Source organism: Elephantulus edwardii, unplaced genomic scaffold (genome assembly GCF_000299155.1).
Source record: "Elephantulus edwardii isolate Elephantulus edwardi_28Jun2011 unplaced genomic scaffold, EleEdw1.0 scaffold00009, whole genome shotgun sequence".
NCBI classification, from domain to species: domain Eukaryota; kingdom Metazoa; phylum Chordata; class Mammalia; order Macroscelidea; family Macroscelididae; genus Elephantulus; species Elephantulus edwardii.
The window spans coordinates 27066901-27086901 of record NW_006399759.1 but is presented as its reverse complement, the minus strand read 5'-3'; the positions used below and the strand labels follow the sequence as shown (position 1 = coordinate 27086901).

The window sequence follows — 20001 nt, the reverse complement described above, 5'->3', positions numbered from 1 at the left end:
TCTATCATGAAATTGTCTTAATCATGTTTTTAAATAGCTCCAATTTCATTTCCTTCAAAACAAACATCTTAAAGTATTATAGGCAGTAGAGAAATCAGTTAAGATTTTTAACTTTCTTTATTCTATTACTATTATTCTAACTCTCTGTAGTCATAATGATCCTTCTTTATAGATATTTAATATCTATTCTGATTCTTAAGCAATATTACTGTTACTTGTTGCGCGCCTTGCTTGTCCAGCAGGAATAAGGACACAACACACTAGCGGTTCCTTCTCACAGCGGTTTACTCAGGAGTTTTGTTACAGAGGGTGGTGGAAGATGGAGTCTCTCTCTGACCCTTGTGGAAGATGGAGTCTCTTTTTCTTTTACCCTTCCTGGGTGCGGCTTTTATCCCCTTCTCAGTACTCCTCCCATCACTGCCTATCAGTCTCATGTGTCATGCCTCCATTGGACCATTAACCCCACGTGAGATCAAGTCATCAACCAATGAGAACACAGTGCCCAAATAAGGTCTTATTTGTGTTTAAGGCAAACAAAGAGAAACAGGAAATCAGCGCCATCTTGTAATGGCGACTATGCAGCCGTTCATGGCCCTCCACAGTTACTGTATATTTGACATTTTAGTTTTTAAAAGTATTTTCACAAGTCTTACCTTGACATTTCCCAATAATAGATGTAAAATCATCTTTTGCAGACCTGAAAAATACATAAAAGGAAAAGTTACAGCCCAAAAACACTGTGTAAGTATCATGCAAGAAAATGATGCCCTCAAATCTGTTAAAATTCAAAGTCATAGAATTCACAGATCTTAATTCACTGAGTTCAGTTGCTAACACACTGATTTTAGCTTTCTGTGAAATTTCTATCTTATGTATTCATGTAGAAGGACTCTCCGATTTTTGTGGAGTAGACAACTTGGCCTCATTTGAGCATTAGTTTCAAATGAGGACGTTTTCTAACCCCTCTTATAACCTCAAAGGATAGACATGATTAGCAGTAATTAGATCCAGCAATAACATTACTTAATTTGATAGTGGTTTAAGAGGCAAGTCCTACTATTTTTAAAACAGAACTATTCAATAATTTGCCCACTTTTTAAATTTTTATTGTTCGTAGGAATAATAGCCTTATTTGTTGCAATAATGTGAAAAGTACCTTTCAAGAAATGTGCTTATGGTATAACTTAATAGTCAAATTAAAATTTATTTCCATTTTTTTCCCCACAAAAAGAAACACAACCAAATAATTTTTAAAGGACAGGATATATGTTTGGGGATGGAACTGATAATTAGGTCCATGAAAGAGCATTTGAGTATTTTACGGAACTTGATAATAAAAATTTATTATTGTTGTTGTTGTTGTTGAGAACATACACAACAAAATATATGCCAATTCCAACACTTTTTTTTTGCATGTACCATTTAGTGACATTATTACATATGCAAGTTCTGTAACCCATCTCCCCTTTCTTTTCTGCGGTGTTTCTCCACTATTAGCATAAGCTCCTTGTTCCCTAAGGTTATTACTGACAAATGTTTCAAGTTGCTGTTGGCAATTTGATCTCATTCAGATCATTCTTAAGACATAATGCTCAATGTGGACCTTTGTTAGTTTTAAGAAACTACCATAACATTTTGTACTAAGGTTTAAAGACTATCTCAGGCCAGTAGTTTCAGAGATTCACCTATTCTTTACGGCTCCAGCAAGTCTGATAAAAATAGGACATTCCAGTCTACATTTCTGCATTTCTACCTTTGATCAGTATTCTTATGTGAAATCTTTGGTCAAAATGCACAGTAATGGTAGCCAGTCATCGTCAAGTTCGGAAGACATTCTTCCAATCAGTAACTTATGTTTTCACTTCATTTTGAGTGAAGTGCTTTGATGACCAAAACATTCATTTTTGAGGGGGAGGGAGGAGTTCACTGTCTTTAACTGGCATGGATGTTTCTGGGGGAGGGAGCTTATTCCTCAGCAGCAGCAGCCTTCTTGACATCTTGTCTGAGGCGGAAAGGGGTGGGAGTCACCTGGCCCTCCCGAGGTGACCAGCCCTCCGAGGGGCACACACCACTACTCCAGGGCCTTCACCAGGGCCTCACTGACTGGATCTCCACCTGCTGGGCCTCATCGGCTGTCCTGGCCAACTCCACCTGTGCCTCCTCGAGGTTCACCCTGGCTGCCCCAACTTGCAGCATGTGCAGCGTTACAGCCTCTTCTGCCAGTAACTGCACAGAAGAGTCAGCGTTGACTGTGACAGAGCCACTGCTCACAAAGTACTTGTTGGTGGTACCATTCTTGGCATGAACCACTTCCAACCTAGGCCTCGGGGCCCGCAGTGTGGGCACATGGGACACCAGGATGCCAAAAGAGCCTGTCTGCATGGGCACATCCACCTGGCAGACGTGAGCATCATGGAAAAACACCTGCGTGGGCGAGGCGAAGGTGAAGGATATTTGCCGGGGGCCGGCAGCAGGTGCTGGGGTGGCGGTGGCCTCGGCATAGGCGCAAGCCTGGCACACCAGGCGTCCAAGGCCGGAGCAGCAGAGCAGTGTGGTGGGCAGTATGGTGGCAGCGATGGCAGCGGCAGCGATGGCAGCAGCAGCGTGCAGCTCGTAGAGTGCAGAGCTGCAAGCGGACTCCAAAGCATTCACATTTTTAAGACATGTCATTTATTTAGTTTGTCTCTTGCTGACTCTGCTTTTGTTATTAGCTAATCCACTGCTAAAAGTTAGATTTGATAGTGTTAACCCCTGATTTTTCCATCTAAGAATTTTATGGTTTTAGTGTGCCCTCTTACATTATTTTTTCATGTTTGTTTTTTATGTGTGAGGCATTGATCCTGTTTCATTTTTCTGTAAGTGGAAATCCAATCTTCATAGCATCATTTATTAAAGAGAGAATGCTTTTCCCATCCAATGTAAAAAATCAGTTGACTATCGATCAGTGCATTTATTTATGAACTCTCAATTCTACTCCACTGGTTTATGAATTTATTGCACCAGTGTCAGATTGTTGATTATGGTGCCACCAAGTCAGATATGACTCACAGCTGACTCTCCAGTGGGTTTTCAGAGGTAGAAACATACTCGGAAAGAGACTGCCCAACTTTCCCTCTTGAGACTCGAGCTGCATGCCTTTAGGTAGACAGCACAATTTCTTATCATTAAGCCATGAGGTGCCATTGAGTCAAGAACGACTCATAGTGACCCTATGAAGAACAGACCTAACCCCAGTCTTATTTTGTGTCCTCATCATTTCTCTACACACCGAGGCCACTGCTGTAGCCACTGTGTCAATCTAGCTCACTGGGGGTCTTCTTCTCTTTTAACTGACCCTCCTCCGTTCCAAACATGAGGTCCTTTTCCAAGGAACAGCCTCTCCTGACAACATGTCCAAAGTATGACAGATAAAGATTTGTCACCCTTGCTTCTGGCTGCACTTTATGCAATTTGTTCTCTGGGCAGTCCTTAGGATATCCAGTATTATTCTCCGACACGACAACTCACAGGCATCAATTCTTGTTCCATCATTCTTACCTACTTTCTAGCTCTCAGATTTGTAGCAAGTGATTGAAAAGATCATGGCCTCAATCAGGTGCACCTTAGTCTTCATGTATGAGGCAAAGCAAAATACAATAGCTTGGAGCAAGCACGTATGAGGATTTACAACATCTATTTTGGGGACACATAATTCAATCCACAACACCATTTATCAAGTAAATTGTTTCATAAATTAAACCCTGAAAATGAGTAATGGTAATAATTACCTGATTTCCACACACTGATCTTGAACAGCAGCCAAAAGTTTTCCATTGCTTTCACAGGGAAGAAATGGAGGGGGGGAAATTCTATTATGAATCTTCAATACAAAACTGAAAAACTTCTATTATGCAGTCTTCAATATAAAAATACAACTGTACTTAATTTTAAATGTTAAAATTATCTTTCCATTTTTCACTGTTTTAACAACCTACCTTTTTATCTGATAAGTTGGAACAAAACCATGAAAAAGTTTCACTATGGCCTGAATTGAATGTTTAAACAATACTAAGCCTATGTGAGCCGGAACTCTAGAAGCTTGGTAGTAAGGAGTTGCAATGCCAACCCAGAGTTACACAGTTCAAATCCAACAGCTGTTCTGCAGAAGAAAAATGAGCAATTTCTTCCTGTGCTATATACGGGCTCTGAAAACCTACTGGAGCATCAGCTATGAGTTGGAGTCAACATGACCAATAACAATCCTAGGTAATAAGAAGCCCTGGTGGCTCAGTGTGTAACACGTTTGGATTCTAACTGCAAGGCTGCTAGTTGGAATCCACCGATTCTTTAGGAAAAAGATGGGCAGTCTCCTTTCACAATGACTTAAAGCCTCGGAACCTGAGGGAGGGTAGCTACGGGTCAAAACTCAACAGCAGAGAGTTTTAATCATACATGGAAAAGGGTGTTACGTAAAAAGGGTAATTTTTTTGTGGGCTTTTTAGCAATCATATTTACCCAAAGAATTTGGACTGTCTTTGGTTCCTGATTAAAAAGAAACTACTAAAACCCTGGAACTTCCCAAGTCTTTGTTATCAAAGACAAATCCCCACCTGACACTGTTGTTGCTGCTATTTGTCGTCGTGTCAATTAAGAATCACTGTGACCCCAATATGAAAGAGAACTAGCCCCTAGGGTTTCCAAGGCCACCATCTTTACAGGAGCAGACCATGAGGCCTTTTCTCCCATGGCACAGATGGTGAGTTCTAATCATCAACTGTGGCGAACTAACTGAAAAGTTGGTGTACTACCTGAAGACGGTTCAGTTGTACCATGAGGACTCCTTCTAGACCCAATTCGTTGCTGTTATAAGTTGGAACAGGTTCACAGCTCATCCTCCAGCATGTGTTCCAGAGGCAGTGGCAATCACATGGGAAGAGACTGCCCATCTTTCTCCTGCAGAGCCACTGACTGATTTGAACCCCATGCCTTCAGGCTAGCAGCATAACCCCTTACCACTAAGCCACTACAACTCCCTTGAGATCATTAGGTTTTGCTAATGAGTTACCTCAGGTCAGGTCTGCCCATGCTAGAAAGACTTAAAGTATATTATTAATTGTGTTGTTGTTATTGTTGTTATTGATTGCCTTCAAGTCAAGCAGGACTCACAGCAACCCTATGAACAAAAGTCCTGAAGCCCCTCTACAACTACTGACATTTATCAAAGTTCATAGAGTTTCCAGAGGCATATAGTTTAGGAAGTGGCTGCCACTACATGAGGGGAAATGAACATGATTCAATCAATCATGGCTACAGAATGTGGTCCGCTGAGGAGACTCTGAACACAGATTCTCCAGGACTCATTGATCAGGTTGAACATCAAGCAAGTAGGAATACAGCATGTTCCTTTTTTCAGAAAGAGAAGCTCTCTGTTAGGAACCATTCTATATCTTACCCTTTATGTCTCCTTATTTCTTTCTCTTAAAATAAAAATGTTCTGTACAGCATTTTTGTAAGTTCTATGAACTAACCTAGTAAATTACTGAAACTAAGAAGTGATAAAGTGAAAACTAACAGAAGGAAGAGGAGCCCTGGGAACATCCAAGCTTATAGCTGGCATCTAAAGAGGGTAAACAGCAACCTCACATTTATAGTTGGCAGCTGGAAAGTGAAGGTGTCCTAGGAACCTAAAAGTTTGTAGCTAGTATTGGCAAACTCCATTGTCTGGAAAACTGTACCCTATAACTTGTGAGATCTGACTCATCTGTGGTGGTCAGGGTCAGAATTAAGTAGTGAATAGGATTTGATTGGTTTCATAGGCATATACAATAAAAAAACAAGACTCTAAGCTATTAAGATCTTGAAATTTATGTTCAAAATAAAACTGAAACCTAACACAAATAGAGAGTTTAAAAATTAACCCAGGTGTATGAATTTTATACATGCTTACCTTGCAAGTACCAAATGCCAGTTTATCTGTTTATTAACCAAACGTACCAGTCCATCAGGGAGCAAAAAAGGGGCAGGACTGAAAGAGAAACACATTGAGTAACTTATAATCTAATTCTCAAAAATACATATAAGAAGGTAAATAATATTTAAAAATTCATATTTACATAAAAATATAATTTTCCCCACTAGAATATAAAATCTGAATGCTAACAAACTCTAAAACAAAAATTACCAATATACCATGACTGAAATTTAACTACATAATACTTCTCTATCAAGAAAATGTGGTAATGGGTTACAAACTATAAACTGTTCTTTTCCAAGAAAAAGACATCTACAGTACCAGAGTCATGGCACAGTGGACTTTACACCAAACATTTCCTGCTTTGAACATCTCAAAATTATAGCAAAGTTATTTAAAAAAAAAAATCAAATATACAGCCAAGCTTATCAAAAAAGCAAAACCAAACAAATAAAATAAATCTGGACATAAAAGAAGTGAGTAAGAATTGAACAGTAGAGTGGTACACAGGGCAAAAGGGACAGACAAGACCCAAAATCAGGACTTAATACACAGAGAGAAGAAACAAAACTTGGGTGTTAGAGAGCACTGGGGTGCAAAACTCAGGCAACAGCCAGGACTCTCAAATGACTGGACCATCAATGTAAGTCTACACAAGCTTCACAATGGACCCAAGAGAAAACTTCATTTTGCCTGAGACTCTGTTTTGTGAAACAGTAAACAAATATATGAAAAATCAAAAAGTCTGCAAAATATGCAATCAGTTACAACTGCATTTTACATATACAATGAAAGAATCCACAAGCTTAAGCACAAAATGCTGTTAAGTGCCATCGAGTTGTAGATGACTAATAGCAACCCTATGAACAAAAGACCTGAATACCTGTATAACTTTGATCATTTCTCCAAGTTCACAGTGTTTCCTGAGGCAAGCTATTTCAAGTGGATGACACTCTCCTGCTTCTAAGTTTGTTTTGGGGTTTTTTTTGGAGGGGTGGAGTTTGGGGGTTTTTTTAAATAAAGTTTACAGGGACTTTGGATTTCCATTCATACATTGTTGCATACTTTCCTTCATACCTGGGGAGCTTCACCAAACAGTGTTCACCTGGGTAACCATTATCGCATTTGACACATCAGTGTCACTGTGTTTAGCATCAAAGGCCATGGGGCAACAATCTACTACAAATTAAGAGTTAGCAAAGACAACAAACTGGGAACAAATGCATGAAAAGATATAAAAGAAAACTACATGACAGGAAAGCAGGCAAAAACTAAAATAAGGAAAATTAGAAAATGTGTATCAGTAGCATATTTTTAGTATTACTTTTGCTCATTTTTCAAAAATACAAATAATTAAGAGATGATTACAGAAAAAAATAAAATTATACGCCAATATTCCTTTTGATGTTATTGTTAAGTGCCATCAAGTCATAGATGATTTATAGTGACCCTAGCAATGACAGACCTGAAAACTTGTGTAATTTTCATCGTTTCTCTAAGTTCATAGAGTTTCTTGAGGCAAGCTATTTTGGAAGTGGTCCCACTCCTGCTTCCAAGACTGTTTTAATCTGGGAGCTCCATCAAACACTGTCCACTATGGGTAGCCATTATCACATTTGACACATCAGTGCCACAGTGTTTAGCATCACAGCAACCAAGAGTTGCCTCTGTACAGCAAATGGACAAACCAGTGCTATACCATTTAGAATGTCTGACCAAAAACAATTAAAACCAGGCCTGAGGGCCGCAGATTAAAATCACCCTCCTTTGGCTTGGTAGCATAGCTTTCTATCCAACAGCCCTACAGAGATCTCTCTATGATTCACAGCAATTCTGTGAACAACAGATCTAACCCTTACCCTATCCTACGCCATCCTCACAATCTGAGACACACTTGAGCCAATTACTACAGTCACCATATCACTCCATCACATTGAGGAAATTCTTTTCTTCTCTGACAACAAAATACTCAAAAAAACCTCAAATTCATTGTCTTCAAGTAGGAACAGACTAGTAATTGATCCTTTTGCTGGTTCTCAGAGGCCATAAATCTCCTGGGAGGAGATTGTCTATCTTTCTCTCACCAACAAAATAGTAGAAACCAAAATGCTAAATTACATTACAATACATACTACACTACCAACTATATTTCAGGAATACAGGGAAGGTTCACTATTGGAATATCAACATAATAGACTACGTGAAGAGAATAAAAAATGGAATACATTATTATCTCTATGAACACAGAAAAATTTCTTAAAAATTTCTTAAAATCCAACATTCCTTTCTTGAGGAACACCTCAAGAAGACTGGAATACAGGGAAAATCCTCCGTAAGGCTAAGGGCATAGATGAAAAGCCAGCAGCTAGATCAGGAGGCTTAAGTGTAACGAACCGTGCTGACAACACAAAGACCCGTGCTCTGAACACTGAAAGGTTAGACAATGAATAAGGATGACAGAAGACAAATCACTGCCTTTGAATTGTGGAATTGGAGAACAGTACTAAATATCCCACGGACTGTGATAAAAAAAGAAAAGCAAGTCTGCCTTGGAGAAGTGCAACCAGGGAGCTCCTTAGAGGTAAGGATGGTGAAACGTTCTCTCACACACTTTAGGCAAGTTGTCATATATTAAACCTATAAGTGAGTGACTTTAACTTTATTATGTTGTTAGAAGGGATGAGACCTTAGAAAAAGATCATGCTGGAAAAGGTAGAGCGTCCAAGAGGGGAGATTCTAACAGTGGGCTCCAGTACATCAGAAATGAGGACAGCACAGGATCAGACCTGTTATTTATAGGGTCACTACGAGTCACACTCTACTTAACGACACTTGGCAACAATAAACAAGATCAGATCGGGGAGCTTTGGCAGCATACATGGAGCCTCTCTGGTGGTGTGAATGCCCCAGCAGCTCCACAGGAGAAAGATGGGCAATTACCGCCTGATCAATTTATAGGCTCCCAAAAACCCACCGGAGGCTCAGCTGTAAGTCAGTTCCATGTCTGATACAAGTGAATGTGATATAAGATCAAATTTACAATAGTATCTAAAATATTGGAGAAGAAATTGAGGAAATAGTGAGTTTGTCATAAGAGGAAGAATACTAAAAAACGGAGTGTAGAAATTACTGTGTAACTTAAAAAGTGTAATAATTACTAAATTGTACATTAGAAATTACTGAATTGGTTTCTGTTCGCAACAATAAGAACACTTTTTAAATGACAGAGAATAATAGAAGTATTAAATAGGCATATAAACATTATGACCTTATGCTGACAGTTTTCTCCAGAGAAGGGTAAGGGAAAGGTTAAGACAGGCCTTGATTTGCAATATTTTGTTTAAAACTGAGGCTTCCTACAGAAAATATGGCAAAATATAAGCAACTCTTTTTTTTAGTCAGATGTAGATAAATCACGTTGTTGATTTTCTTATTGGGCACCACTTACAACTTACAGTGACCCTAAGAGCAAAGGATCTGAACCTTGCCCAATCTTGCACCATTCTCACAATGTCCAATATGCTCAAGCCCACTCCAACTTGCTGAGAGTCTTCCTCTGTTTCTTTCCAGCATGCTATCTTTTTTTATAGGACTGGTCACTTCTGACAACATATAGAATTTTAAAAGTCACATAGGGATTTAATATATCATTGTTTGTAAAACTTTGAATTTTTCTATTTCCCAGGGGTGAAAAAAAAAACACAAAGCACTTACATATTGGACTGAAAACTTTTAAGGTTTAATTACTACAGATTCAAGAATGAAAGTTCAACTACAGTTTGTTTGTTTGTTTGTTTGTTTTTAAAGTAACACATCATGAAGAAGTTTACATAATCACCTCATGGTACATTCACAACCTGTACAATGATTCACCGAGCTGATTCTAAGAATTTCTCAGGAAGACAGAAGGATACCCAGTGAACTCTCTCTACTCTCATGGCACTTCCACGTAGGATAATACTTGCACAAGAATGAACTCATTTATAGACCTCCTCCCACAGAGAAAACAAAAACAGACTGACTCTCAAAAGGCAAACTGAGCAGAAGTCTATTTTGCTCTCCCTAACAAGGGTGTGCAGGACTCGCTATCTGTGATGAAGAGAGCTCAGAACAGGACATTGCTTATACTCTTTCCTCCCTCCTCAAGCACTTCTCATCTCTGTCATACCTCACCTACCCCAAAATATAAAGTAAGTTAAAAAATTTAAACATGTTATATATACATACACATAAAGGAAAAGCAAGAAATAGAATGGGCCAAGCCCTAAAGACGAACCAAAGGTCTTTGTTATAAATATTATCTCTGGAGCTTTTAAGATTAGATATCTTAAAGGAAAAGTAATATGTGGTGAATAATTCTATGAAACAATTCCTATGCATATGCCTAAAAGCAGAATTATCTCTTTTATAAGAATAATTATTGAGTAACAGGTGACTCAATGGCACATAAAAACAACAGCATACTATGACAGGTTTGGAAGCAGGAGTGGCATCCACTTCCTAAACAACATGCCTCCGGAAACCCTATGAACTTTGATGAATGTCAATAGTTGTAGAGGGGCTTCAGGCCTTTTGTTCATAGGGTGGCTCTGGGTCGTGCTCAACTCAAAGGCAATCAACAACAACATAATTACTTCTTTGCTCTTTTTAAAGTTAAAAACCAATTAAAAGTACTTCAGGATTGAAACCTAAAGAATCTTCTTTCACATATACAGCTACTGAACAGGAGAGCTAATATAACAGCAAGAATAAAAAAGTTTTAAAAAGCTGCTCAGGGAAAAGGAGCATCAGGAAAGCATGTAAGATAACACTAAGAGAGAAATCAGAAGTTATGAGATCTTTTCAATCATGACAAATGAAGAAAAATTTATCCTAAATCTACTGAGATATATTGTCTAGATTATCTTAACATTTGAAATGTCTTTTATAAAATGGGGACACCATAATGTCAACATTAATATCACGATTTAGGATGCAATAATTGAAGTATAAATTATAAACAGAATAAAATTCTTTACACTTGATATTCATCCTATTTTTCTGAAAAAAAAATGAAGACTTACCTGTACCAGATGTATTGCCGTAAAAATAACAAACGATCTAAAATAAAAAGAAATAGAACCAAATATAAATCAGTTGTTCTTTAAGAAGTATTTTCAAATGGAGTTTATATAAAACAAATCTAAAATGCAGACTGAATCATTATAAAACTTTAAAACAACTCTTGAGATTTGAAATAAATGTAATCTAGTATATACCACAATTTTATAAGATCATGCATTTTATTAAGTTCTACATTTAAGTACTACTAAAAAATTTAAAGCACTTGCTAACAGCAGAAAAAGGAAGAATGATGTCAAATGTTAAATTTTATCTAAAACATTGTCATGAAACCCTGGATTAGAAGTTACAATCACCATTTAAAGCAAAAAATAAAAAATCTGTGTAAAAATTGAAGCAGGATACCATTTTATCCTAAATAGCAAAGAGTTTTAAAGCAGTGGTACCTAAAATGGGACAGTCTAGAGGCAACAATATCTCTAGCATCCTGTTACAAAACAGTATTTTACATGATTCCGTTTATGTGTATAGGTGTATGAATACCTAGTTAGGTTATATGTGAGCATAGTTAGGCATGTATCATTAGGAAAAAGTCTACAAATGGCAATGATTATCTCTTAGCACTCAGATGAGGTATCACTTTTTTCACTAACATGCATAGTTATCTGTATTTTCTAAACTTCCTATAAAGAATTATTTTATACATTTTCCAAATGTCAAATGTTCATAGTATTTATGATGGTGAAAAGTGAATACAGTAATAGTGTTCCTGAACCAGAAGATCAAAATATTGCTAATTTAAAACATTCTAGGCATTAGAAAACGAAAGCAGTCTTATATATACCACTGCTATTGAGGGGCTTCCAATTATAGTGACCTTACAGGGCAAAATAAAATTGCCCCAAATGGCTTCAGAGGCTATAAATCTTTACAGGAACAGGCTGCCTCATCTTTCTCCTTCAGAGCAGCTGGCAGGTTCAAACCACTGATAATTCAGTTACCAATCCAATCACAATCCACAGTGCCACCAGGGATGTCGGGTTTACAAGTAGGTCATATAATAAGTTTAGACCCAGAAAGACCAAAAGAAGATATTTTATCATTTCTAAAACAATGCAGTTACAAGTATAATGGAGGGGAGAGTGGAAATAGTATCATTATTCATGTAATTATAAGTATCACATATGTAAAAATAAGTTAAGTTATACTTACCTCTAATTGCTTTTGTGATAATAAAGGACGCACCATGTTTTCGGTTGCCTCTAGGCTGCAATTAGTTTAAAAAGATTTTTTTACATTTTAATTTGAGGATTTTCAAATAATATATACACAACCTATATACCTGTTCACTTTTAATAATGCTCAGAATAATGAGTGAATATAAGGCAACAGTACTTTAAACGCACTCATAAATTGAAATAAAAAGACCACAAAAAAAAAGCAGATTCATGCCTGGGAACAGTAGGAATTAAAGGGTGCGTGGTAGAGTTACTGGAAGATGTCAGGCTGACCCTCATAGGAGAGAGTAATAGTTTAGACTAAAAATAGTTCCCAAATTAAAATCCCTGTCAAAAGAAGAAAAAAAGACAGAAATGGCAAAGTCTATCCCAGGTCTCCAGAGTCTATTTGCAGGACTGCAAAGGTCTAAAGAAATTGTCACAGATTCAGTCCTGTAGATTATTAATAAGACTATGCTATACGATTGAAGCTAAAATAAAGATTCTCACCACTGGACCAACTGGCAGCATCATGATAGATGGTGAAGAGATTGAAATAGTTAACAGCTTTACTTTGATTAGCTCCACAATCAACATTCTTGGTACCAACAGCCAGGAAATTAAAAGAGGAACTGCTCTGGGAAACTCGGCTGTTAGAGACCTCTCTAAAGTATTGCAGAGCAAAGATGTCAGTCTGGAGACTAAGGTGCGCCTGATTGAGGCTATAGTCTTTGCAATTACTTGCTATTTACCAGAAAGCTAGAAAATGACTAGGGGTGATAGAAGGAGAGTTGATGCCTTTCGGCTGTGGTGCTGGAGAAGAGTACTGAATATACCATGGACTGCTAGAACAAACAAGTTCCTCCTTAATGCAAGGATTCTAAGCTTCGTCTGACATAATTTAAGGTCATAATATAGGTTAAAATGGAATGGATGGCACCCAGTTCTGCATTCGACCTGGAAAGACCTCCTATCAAGGCAACTAGTAATTACAGAATTTTATTTTTTTTTTAAAAAGTAGAAAGAAAAACACAACCCACCAATTCCTCTAGTCATTTCTTTAGAAATGCACCGAACGCTTCATTCAGAGGGTAATTTGCTCAGGTTATCTCATATTACTCAAGTTTGGAAAAATACTTAGTAAATGTTTTCCCCTCTAAACTGCAAGCTCCAAGAAAGTAGGTAATTTCTATTCACCTCTGTGAATCTAACAGCGCCTGGAAAACTACAGGAGATCCGTACACAAATTTAAGAACACTTTGTTGAAATACACAAGAAGGGGCGCAATTCAGCTCCATGAAAGGCTAAAGATTTGGAGCGAGCACATTGAGGCGACAGATTGTATCGATTAACTATGAAGTCTGGAAAATTTCTCCCTCTGCAGCCCTTGCCAGAAAGAGACCATCAAGAGTTCTCATTTGAAAATGACCCTCGGATCCAATGATGTACCCTCCTTTCAAAACGCGGGCAGCGAAAATTGGAAAGCGAACAGGACGGTACACAGCCCAGAGCACCAGGCTGTGCCTCGCGATGGCCGAATTCCGACTCCCGTAAGAACCAGAGGGACCCACTACAAAACCGCAGCCCACCCCGCACGCTCGCCAGCGACGGCGTTACCAAGACGACCGCACAGGCTGCACTCCCGCTCCTCCGCCCGCCCAGCCCTCTCCCCTACGTGGGTACTGCTACGTGGCTCTGCGCCCCGAGCGCCACAACGGAGCTGTCCGCAGCCCTAAAACACCCTAGGTTACCTGTACTTCTGTCTCCGGTGGCCACTCGGTATTAACCAATAAGTCATAAAGAATTGTTTCTTCTTCGCCCTCTGAGGATGCAGTGCATGAAGTCAAAACCGGCTCCGCGTCGGGGGCCGCCATGTTCGTCCCGGACCAGAGCCGCTGAGACAGGGCCACTACGGCAACCTGCAATGGACAAGTTTTTCTAACGCGAACGTTTTCGTTTTGTTCAGAAGTGTGTGATTTAATATACCTTGGAAAGGAAAGACGAAATTAATCCTTTTAAGAACAAGAAAAAAAAATAAAACTATTGCAACCTGTAGAAAAGTGGCCATCTAGAGGGATCTATGTGAAAAGACGCAGCAAAATCTATTGGAACATGTATACTTTGGATCAGGGTCCAGGTACACTCCTTGTTATATGCAGCAGTATAAGCCTTAATTTTTTTTTTTTTAAAGTAACAGAGCTAGTAAATACCATGTACTATAATTGGCTGGAGTTACAGTAGTCTTTGTTTACAATACAGGAATCTACTCATAGAGGTAATTGTTGAATGAATGAATGAATGAATGTATGTACAAGAACAAATGAGAATATCAGCTCTCTACCACCTGCCTTTGAGGTTTTGTTTCAATTTTATTTTTATTGCTTTCACCACTCTTTCTCTTTCTTAATTCTGACCACCAGGGCAATTCTCAGCATCATAATAGAGAAAAGACTGACGTTGTTAACGGTTTCATTTTGCTTGATCCACGATAAATACCCTTGGTATCAGCAGTGAGGAAATCAAAAGACAAGTTACATTAAGAAAATATGCTGTGCACCACATCAAGATAAAGGTAAACAATCCAATTGAAAAATGGGCACATGTTATGAACAGACACTTCACCATAGAAGACATTGAGCTGGTCAACAACACATGAAGAAATGTTCAAAATCCCTAACTCTAAGAGAGATGCAAATCAAAACAACTATGAGATATCATCTCACCCCAGTAAGAATAGCAAAATTTAACAGAACAGCAAGCAACAAATGCTGGTGAGGTTGTGGAGAAACTGGAACCCTTCTTCACTGTTGGTGGAAGTGTAAAATGGTGCAACCACTGTGGAAGGCAGTATGGCGCTTTCTCAAAAAGTTGCAAATAGAAAAACGATTAGACCCAGCAATTTCACAAATGGGAATATACCCCAAAGAGACCATAACTGCCACCCAAGCAGATAAATGCACACCATGTTTATCGTGGCTTTGTTCACGATAACAAAGAGTTGGAAACAACCTAAGTGCCCATCAACAAACGAATGGATAGAGAAGCTGTAGTATATTCACACAATGGAATACTATGCTGCATTGAAAAACATGCAATATTATTCAAAATTGGTGACCCTGGAGGACATTGTGCTGAGTGAAATATCTCAGTTACAAAGGAACAAATACTGCATAGTGCCACTGTTGTAAAGTGGGACTGACATCAGAGTTGGAGGGAGGCTGAGAAAGATGGGTTCAATAATGTATGCTGCATTAAAACAGATGAAGGAGAAAACTGTTTAAAAGCGATATGTGATTAGGTATTATTGTCATGACAGGAGTCCAGAAAGAAGGATGCATAGTGGAGTGTACCTGGGGGGAGGGATTGTAAACAATGGGGGAACTTTTCTTTTACTTTTCAAAGAAAAGTGTGTATGGGGGGGGGTCAGGGGGAGGGGTGCAGCAGTGAATGAATGGAAATCCAAAGTCTCTGTAAATTTTCATTAAAATTAATTAAAAAAGATAAAAGAAAATACCCTGTCAGTCACCTCTCCAGCTTACTAAAGAGAAATGATATTAGTCTAAAGACTAAAGTGTGCCTATTCCAGGCCATCCTCTCAATTGCTTGTTATGCATCTGAGAGCTGGACCATTATTATGGATAACAGAAGAAGTGATGCCTTTGAGTTGTAGTGCTGGAGAGGAGTATTGAATGTACGATGAGCTTCCAAGAAAATAAACAGGTCTGTCCTAGAGAGGGTAATATCAGGTTGCTCCTTGGAAGCAAGAATATAAAAGTCTGTCTCACATACTTTGTCAGGAGGGACTAGTCCTTGGAGAAGGCCACAATGCTTGGAAGAGTAGAGGATCAGTGCAAGAGAGGAAGACCTCAATGAGATGATTGACACAATGTGGCAATTGAGTCAATGTCTCAGAGATGATAAGATTGGCTCAGGATAGGGCAGGGTTCAGAGCCATTGTTCATGAGGTTGCTATGATTCATAGTCTATTCAATGGCACATAACAAAAACATCAAGCTACCTACATAATGCAAACTGTTTGCATTCATTTGGTAGCTGGTTACTGGAAGGTTTTTAGTTTGCGAATCTACTCAGAGATTGAGATTGTTAACAGCTTCAATGTGCTTGACTTCACAATCAACACTCTTGGTATAAGCAGCCAGGAAATTAAAAGACTGCACTGGGAAAGCCTGCTGTCAGCGACCTCTTCAAAGTATTGAAGAGCAGCAGTGTCAGTCTGGAGACTAAGGTGTGCCTGATCCAGGCCATAGTCATAGCAGTTACTTACTATGCATCAGAAAGCTGAACAATGTCTAGGGATGAGAGGAGAACTGATGCCTTTGAGCTGTGGTGCTTAGAGAAGAGTATTGAATATACCATGGGCTGCTAGGAGAACAAATATGTTCATCCCAGAGAGGGTGAGACCAGGCTGCTCCTTAGAGACAAGGATTCTGAAGTTTGTCCAACATATTTTGGACATGTTGCAAGGAGGGACCAGTCCTTGGAGAGGGACGTAATGCTTGGGAGGTTGGAAGGACAGCTTAAGAAAGGAAGATCTGGATAAGATGGATTGACTCAGTGACTGGGGTAATGGGATTAGGTGTGTCAGAGACAATAGGATTGGCACAGTATAGAGCAGGGTTTAGGGCTGTTGTACATAGGGTCACTAGGAGTCGCAGGTGACTTGATGACACTCAACAACATATCATGAGAAGGGCTACAAATGCAGACTGTGAGACTCTAGATTGGAAAAGAAAAGACAAAGAAGTGATCAAAGTTAAAATCGAAATTCAGCTGACCAGAGTCAAAGGATGACATAGACGTGACTGTGGAACTGGATCCAACTTACTAAACGGTCTTATTTAGGGAGACAATTCATTATCTAAACTATGGCTCTTGAGAGTGAGGCCTAATCCAAAAACAACTGCGAATGAGTCAGTTCTAACTCATGGCAACTGACAGGACAGAGTTGAGGAAACTACTCAAGAAGAAACGGAAAAGAAATGACATACTATTTCCAAGCTTGTAAATATTTTTAGAAGCAGACTGCCTCATCTTTCCCCTGATGCCTGAGCATGAAAGAGGATGGTATTAATAATTATGCTAGGGCAACCGGTATAAAACATAGCTTTCCTGGGTGAACTAGGAAGATTATGAGTCATGTCTTAAACAGCTCAGTAATGAATCTAATGAGGAGGCAGTAGTGTTTCATCTGGACAGTAAGATTCTTCTCTTCACTATCATTCTCCTCTGCTTTCTTCCCTAATGCTTGTAATAACAGCTTGTAATAACGTTTGGGTCTGGCCTAGACCTTGTGTCCTTTAGGGAGTTGTTCTAACTCCTCTTCTATCACTCACTTATTTGACCCAAGTGGGGCTGACAACAGTTACAGTCTGCATCCTGTTTCTAAGCCTGTCCAGTCAAAGATCTTAATATGCTTGATTTAGGAAGCTCTGGTGGCCTAGGATAATAAGTTGCACTGCAGTGCCAAAGACAGTTCATCTGAATCTACCAGCTGCTCCATGGAAGAAAGATAAGTGATCTCCTCCTGTGTGATTAACTGCCTCTGAAAACCCAATGGAGGGTCCATTGTTCCGACTCCACGGTACACAACAACAATGAATATGTTGGAACTAGAACAGTGGCTAACTATTGACCAGTGAAAGCATTTCCCTGAATATTATTTGGTTTAGTTTTTTATGCAATGAAAGTAAAAGGAGCCTTCTCCAGGAGTTGGGGGGGGGGGTGTCACATAATTTGAAGAATATACAGTGGGCGCTGCCATCTTCTTTATTATATATATATATATATTTTTATTATTTTTTTAATGTGTGTGTGTGTGTGTACCGTCAAATCAGATTTGACTGGTACAGGAGGAGATTGTTCCTCCCTTTCCAGCAAAGCATCTGGTGGATTTGAACCGCATACCTCTGGGACTGCAGTGCAGCGTCTTGCCACTAGGACACCAGAGCTCGCCTTATTATATATTTTTGTTTTGTTGTGTATTATAAAATCAGAACTAATCCATAGCTGACCCTCCAGCAGGTTTTCAGAGGTAAATTTCATGAAAGGAGATTGCCCATCTTTCTCCTGAAAGCAGTAACGTGGTGGATTAAAACCACACACCTTTGGGTTGACTGCACTATTCCTTACCACTAAGGCCCCAGTGCTCCCTCTTTATCATATCATTGTTATGACTATGTGCCATCTAGTCAACTATGGCTTATAGCGATTCTATGAACATTAACTCTAAATCTTGCCCTATCCTGAGCCAATTTCACTATCTCTGACACAGCTAACATTATTGCCACAGTCACTGTGTCATTCACATCATCAAGGGTCTCTCCTGTGCTGATCCTTCATTCCTTCCAAGCATGATGTCCTTCTCCAAGGACTGGCCCCTCCTGGAAACATGCCCAAAGTATATGAGATGGAGTTTAAAATCCTTGCCTGCAAGGAGAAATCTGGTTTTACTCTCTCTAGGTCAAACCTGTTTGTTTTCTTGGCAGTCCATGGCATGTTCAGTACTCTTCTCCAGCAACACAACTCAAAGACATTGATCTCTTTCGCTCATCCTTCATCATTGTCCAGCTCTCAGATGCATAGCAAGCAATTGTCAAGGCCATAGCCTGGATCAGGTATATCTTAGTTAGTCTCTAGACTAATATTGTTGCTCTTCAGCCTCTGGAGGGATCTCTTACAGCTGACTTTCACAAAGCAATATGTCTTTTGATTTCCTGGCTTCTGGTGCCAAGAGTTTTTATTTCACCTGCTAAGAATTTAACAGGCTGATCATCTCTGCAAAATGAAATTGTTAACAACCTCAATCTTTTCTCTATCTATCATGATGGTGTCAACTGGCTTGTTGGAGGAAATCTTTGTTTTCTTGGTGTCAACATGCAATCCACATAGTCCTTGGCCTTCTGCAGCAAATGCTTCAAGTTCTCCTCAGTTCCGTTGCACAAGATTGTGTCATCTGAATAATGCAGGTTGTTCATGAGTCTTCCTCTAATCCTAATGCCACATTCTTCTTCATAAAGTCCAGCCTCCCAGATAATCTTTTGTGCATATTCCTTTGTTGATTTTAAACCATGAAATGTTTCCTTGCTCTGTTCCTACAATAGCTTCCTGATCTAAAAATAGGTTTCATGTGAACACAATTGTTCTGGGATTCCCATTCTTCTAAATGTTAGCTACAATTTGTTGTGATCCACACAGTCATATGCCTTTACATAGTCAATGAAACACAGATAGACATTCCTCTGGTACTTTCTGCTTTTAGCCAAGATCCACCTGACATTGGAAATTATATCTCCAGTGTCATGGCCTCTTCTAAACCTAGCCTGTATTTCTGGCAGTTCTCACTCAATGTACTAATTGTTTATGGATAATCTTCAACAAGAGCTTGCTTGCATGTGATATTAGTGATATTGTTCAGTGATTTCTACAGTCTGTGGGATACCCTTTTTTGGGGATTGGGAATAAATATGGATCTCTTCCGGTCAGTTGGCCAGGTAGTTGTCTTCCAGATTTCTTGGCACAACAGGGTAAGCATGTCCAGGGCTGCATTTGTTTGTGGAAATATGTCAGTCAATATTCCTTCAATTCCTGGGGGCTTAATATTTTTTTTGTCAATTCCTTCAGAACAATTTGAACTTCCTCCTTTGTAACTGTGGAAGCATCCTTCAAAAAACCAGATTGATGAACAGTTTGAAGAATGAATAATTGTAAAATGAGGTAGTAGAGAAATTCTCCCACTGTTGCTATGTCAATTCT

The 20001-nt window shown here is 39.1% G+C and overlaps 1 protein-coding gene and 1 pseudogene across 1 annotated transcript in view; both read right to left on the bottom strand.

The window, feature by feature from the left end:
- Positions 1-14109, bottom strand: part of NBAS (neuroblastoma amplified sequence) — a 611780-nt gene extending 597671 nt beyond the window's left edge. The window contains exons 1-6 of the mRNA XM_006880668.1: positions 13980-14109; positions 12224-12278; positions 11014-11050; positions 5927-6004; positions 3768-3815; positions 654-697 (exon numbers count right to left, since the gene is read on the bottom strand). Of these exons, the coding sequence (XP_006880730.1) occupies positions 654-697; positions 3768-3815; positions 5927-6004; positions 11014-11050; positions 12224-12278; positions 13980-14102 (385 nt within the window). The 5' untranslated portion in view covers positions 14103-14109. The remainder of the gene's footprint in view (positions 1-653; positions 698-3767; positions 3816-5926; positions 6005-11013; positions 11051-12223; positions 12279-13979) is intronic.
- LOC102848180 lies at positions 2072-2670 on the bottom strand (annotated as a pseudogene).
- Positions 14110-20001: the final 5892 nt, after the last annotated feature.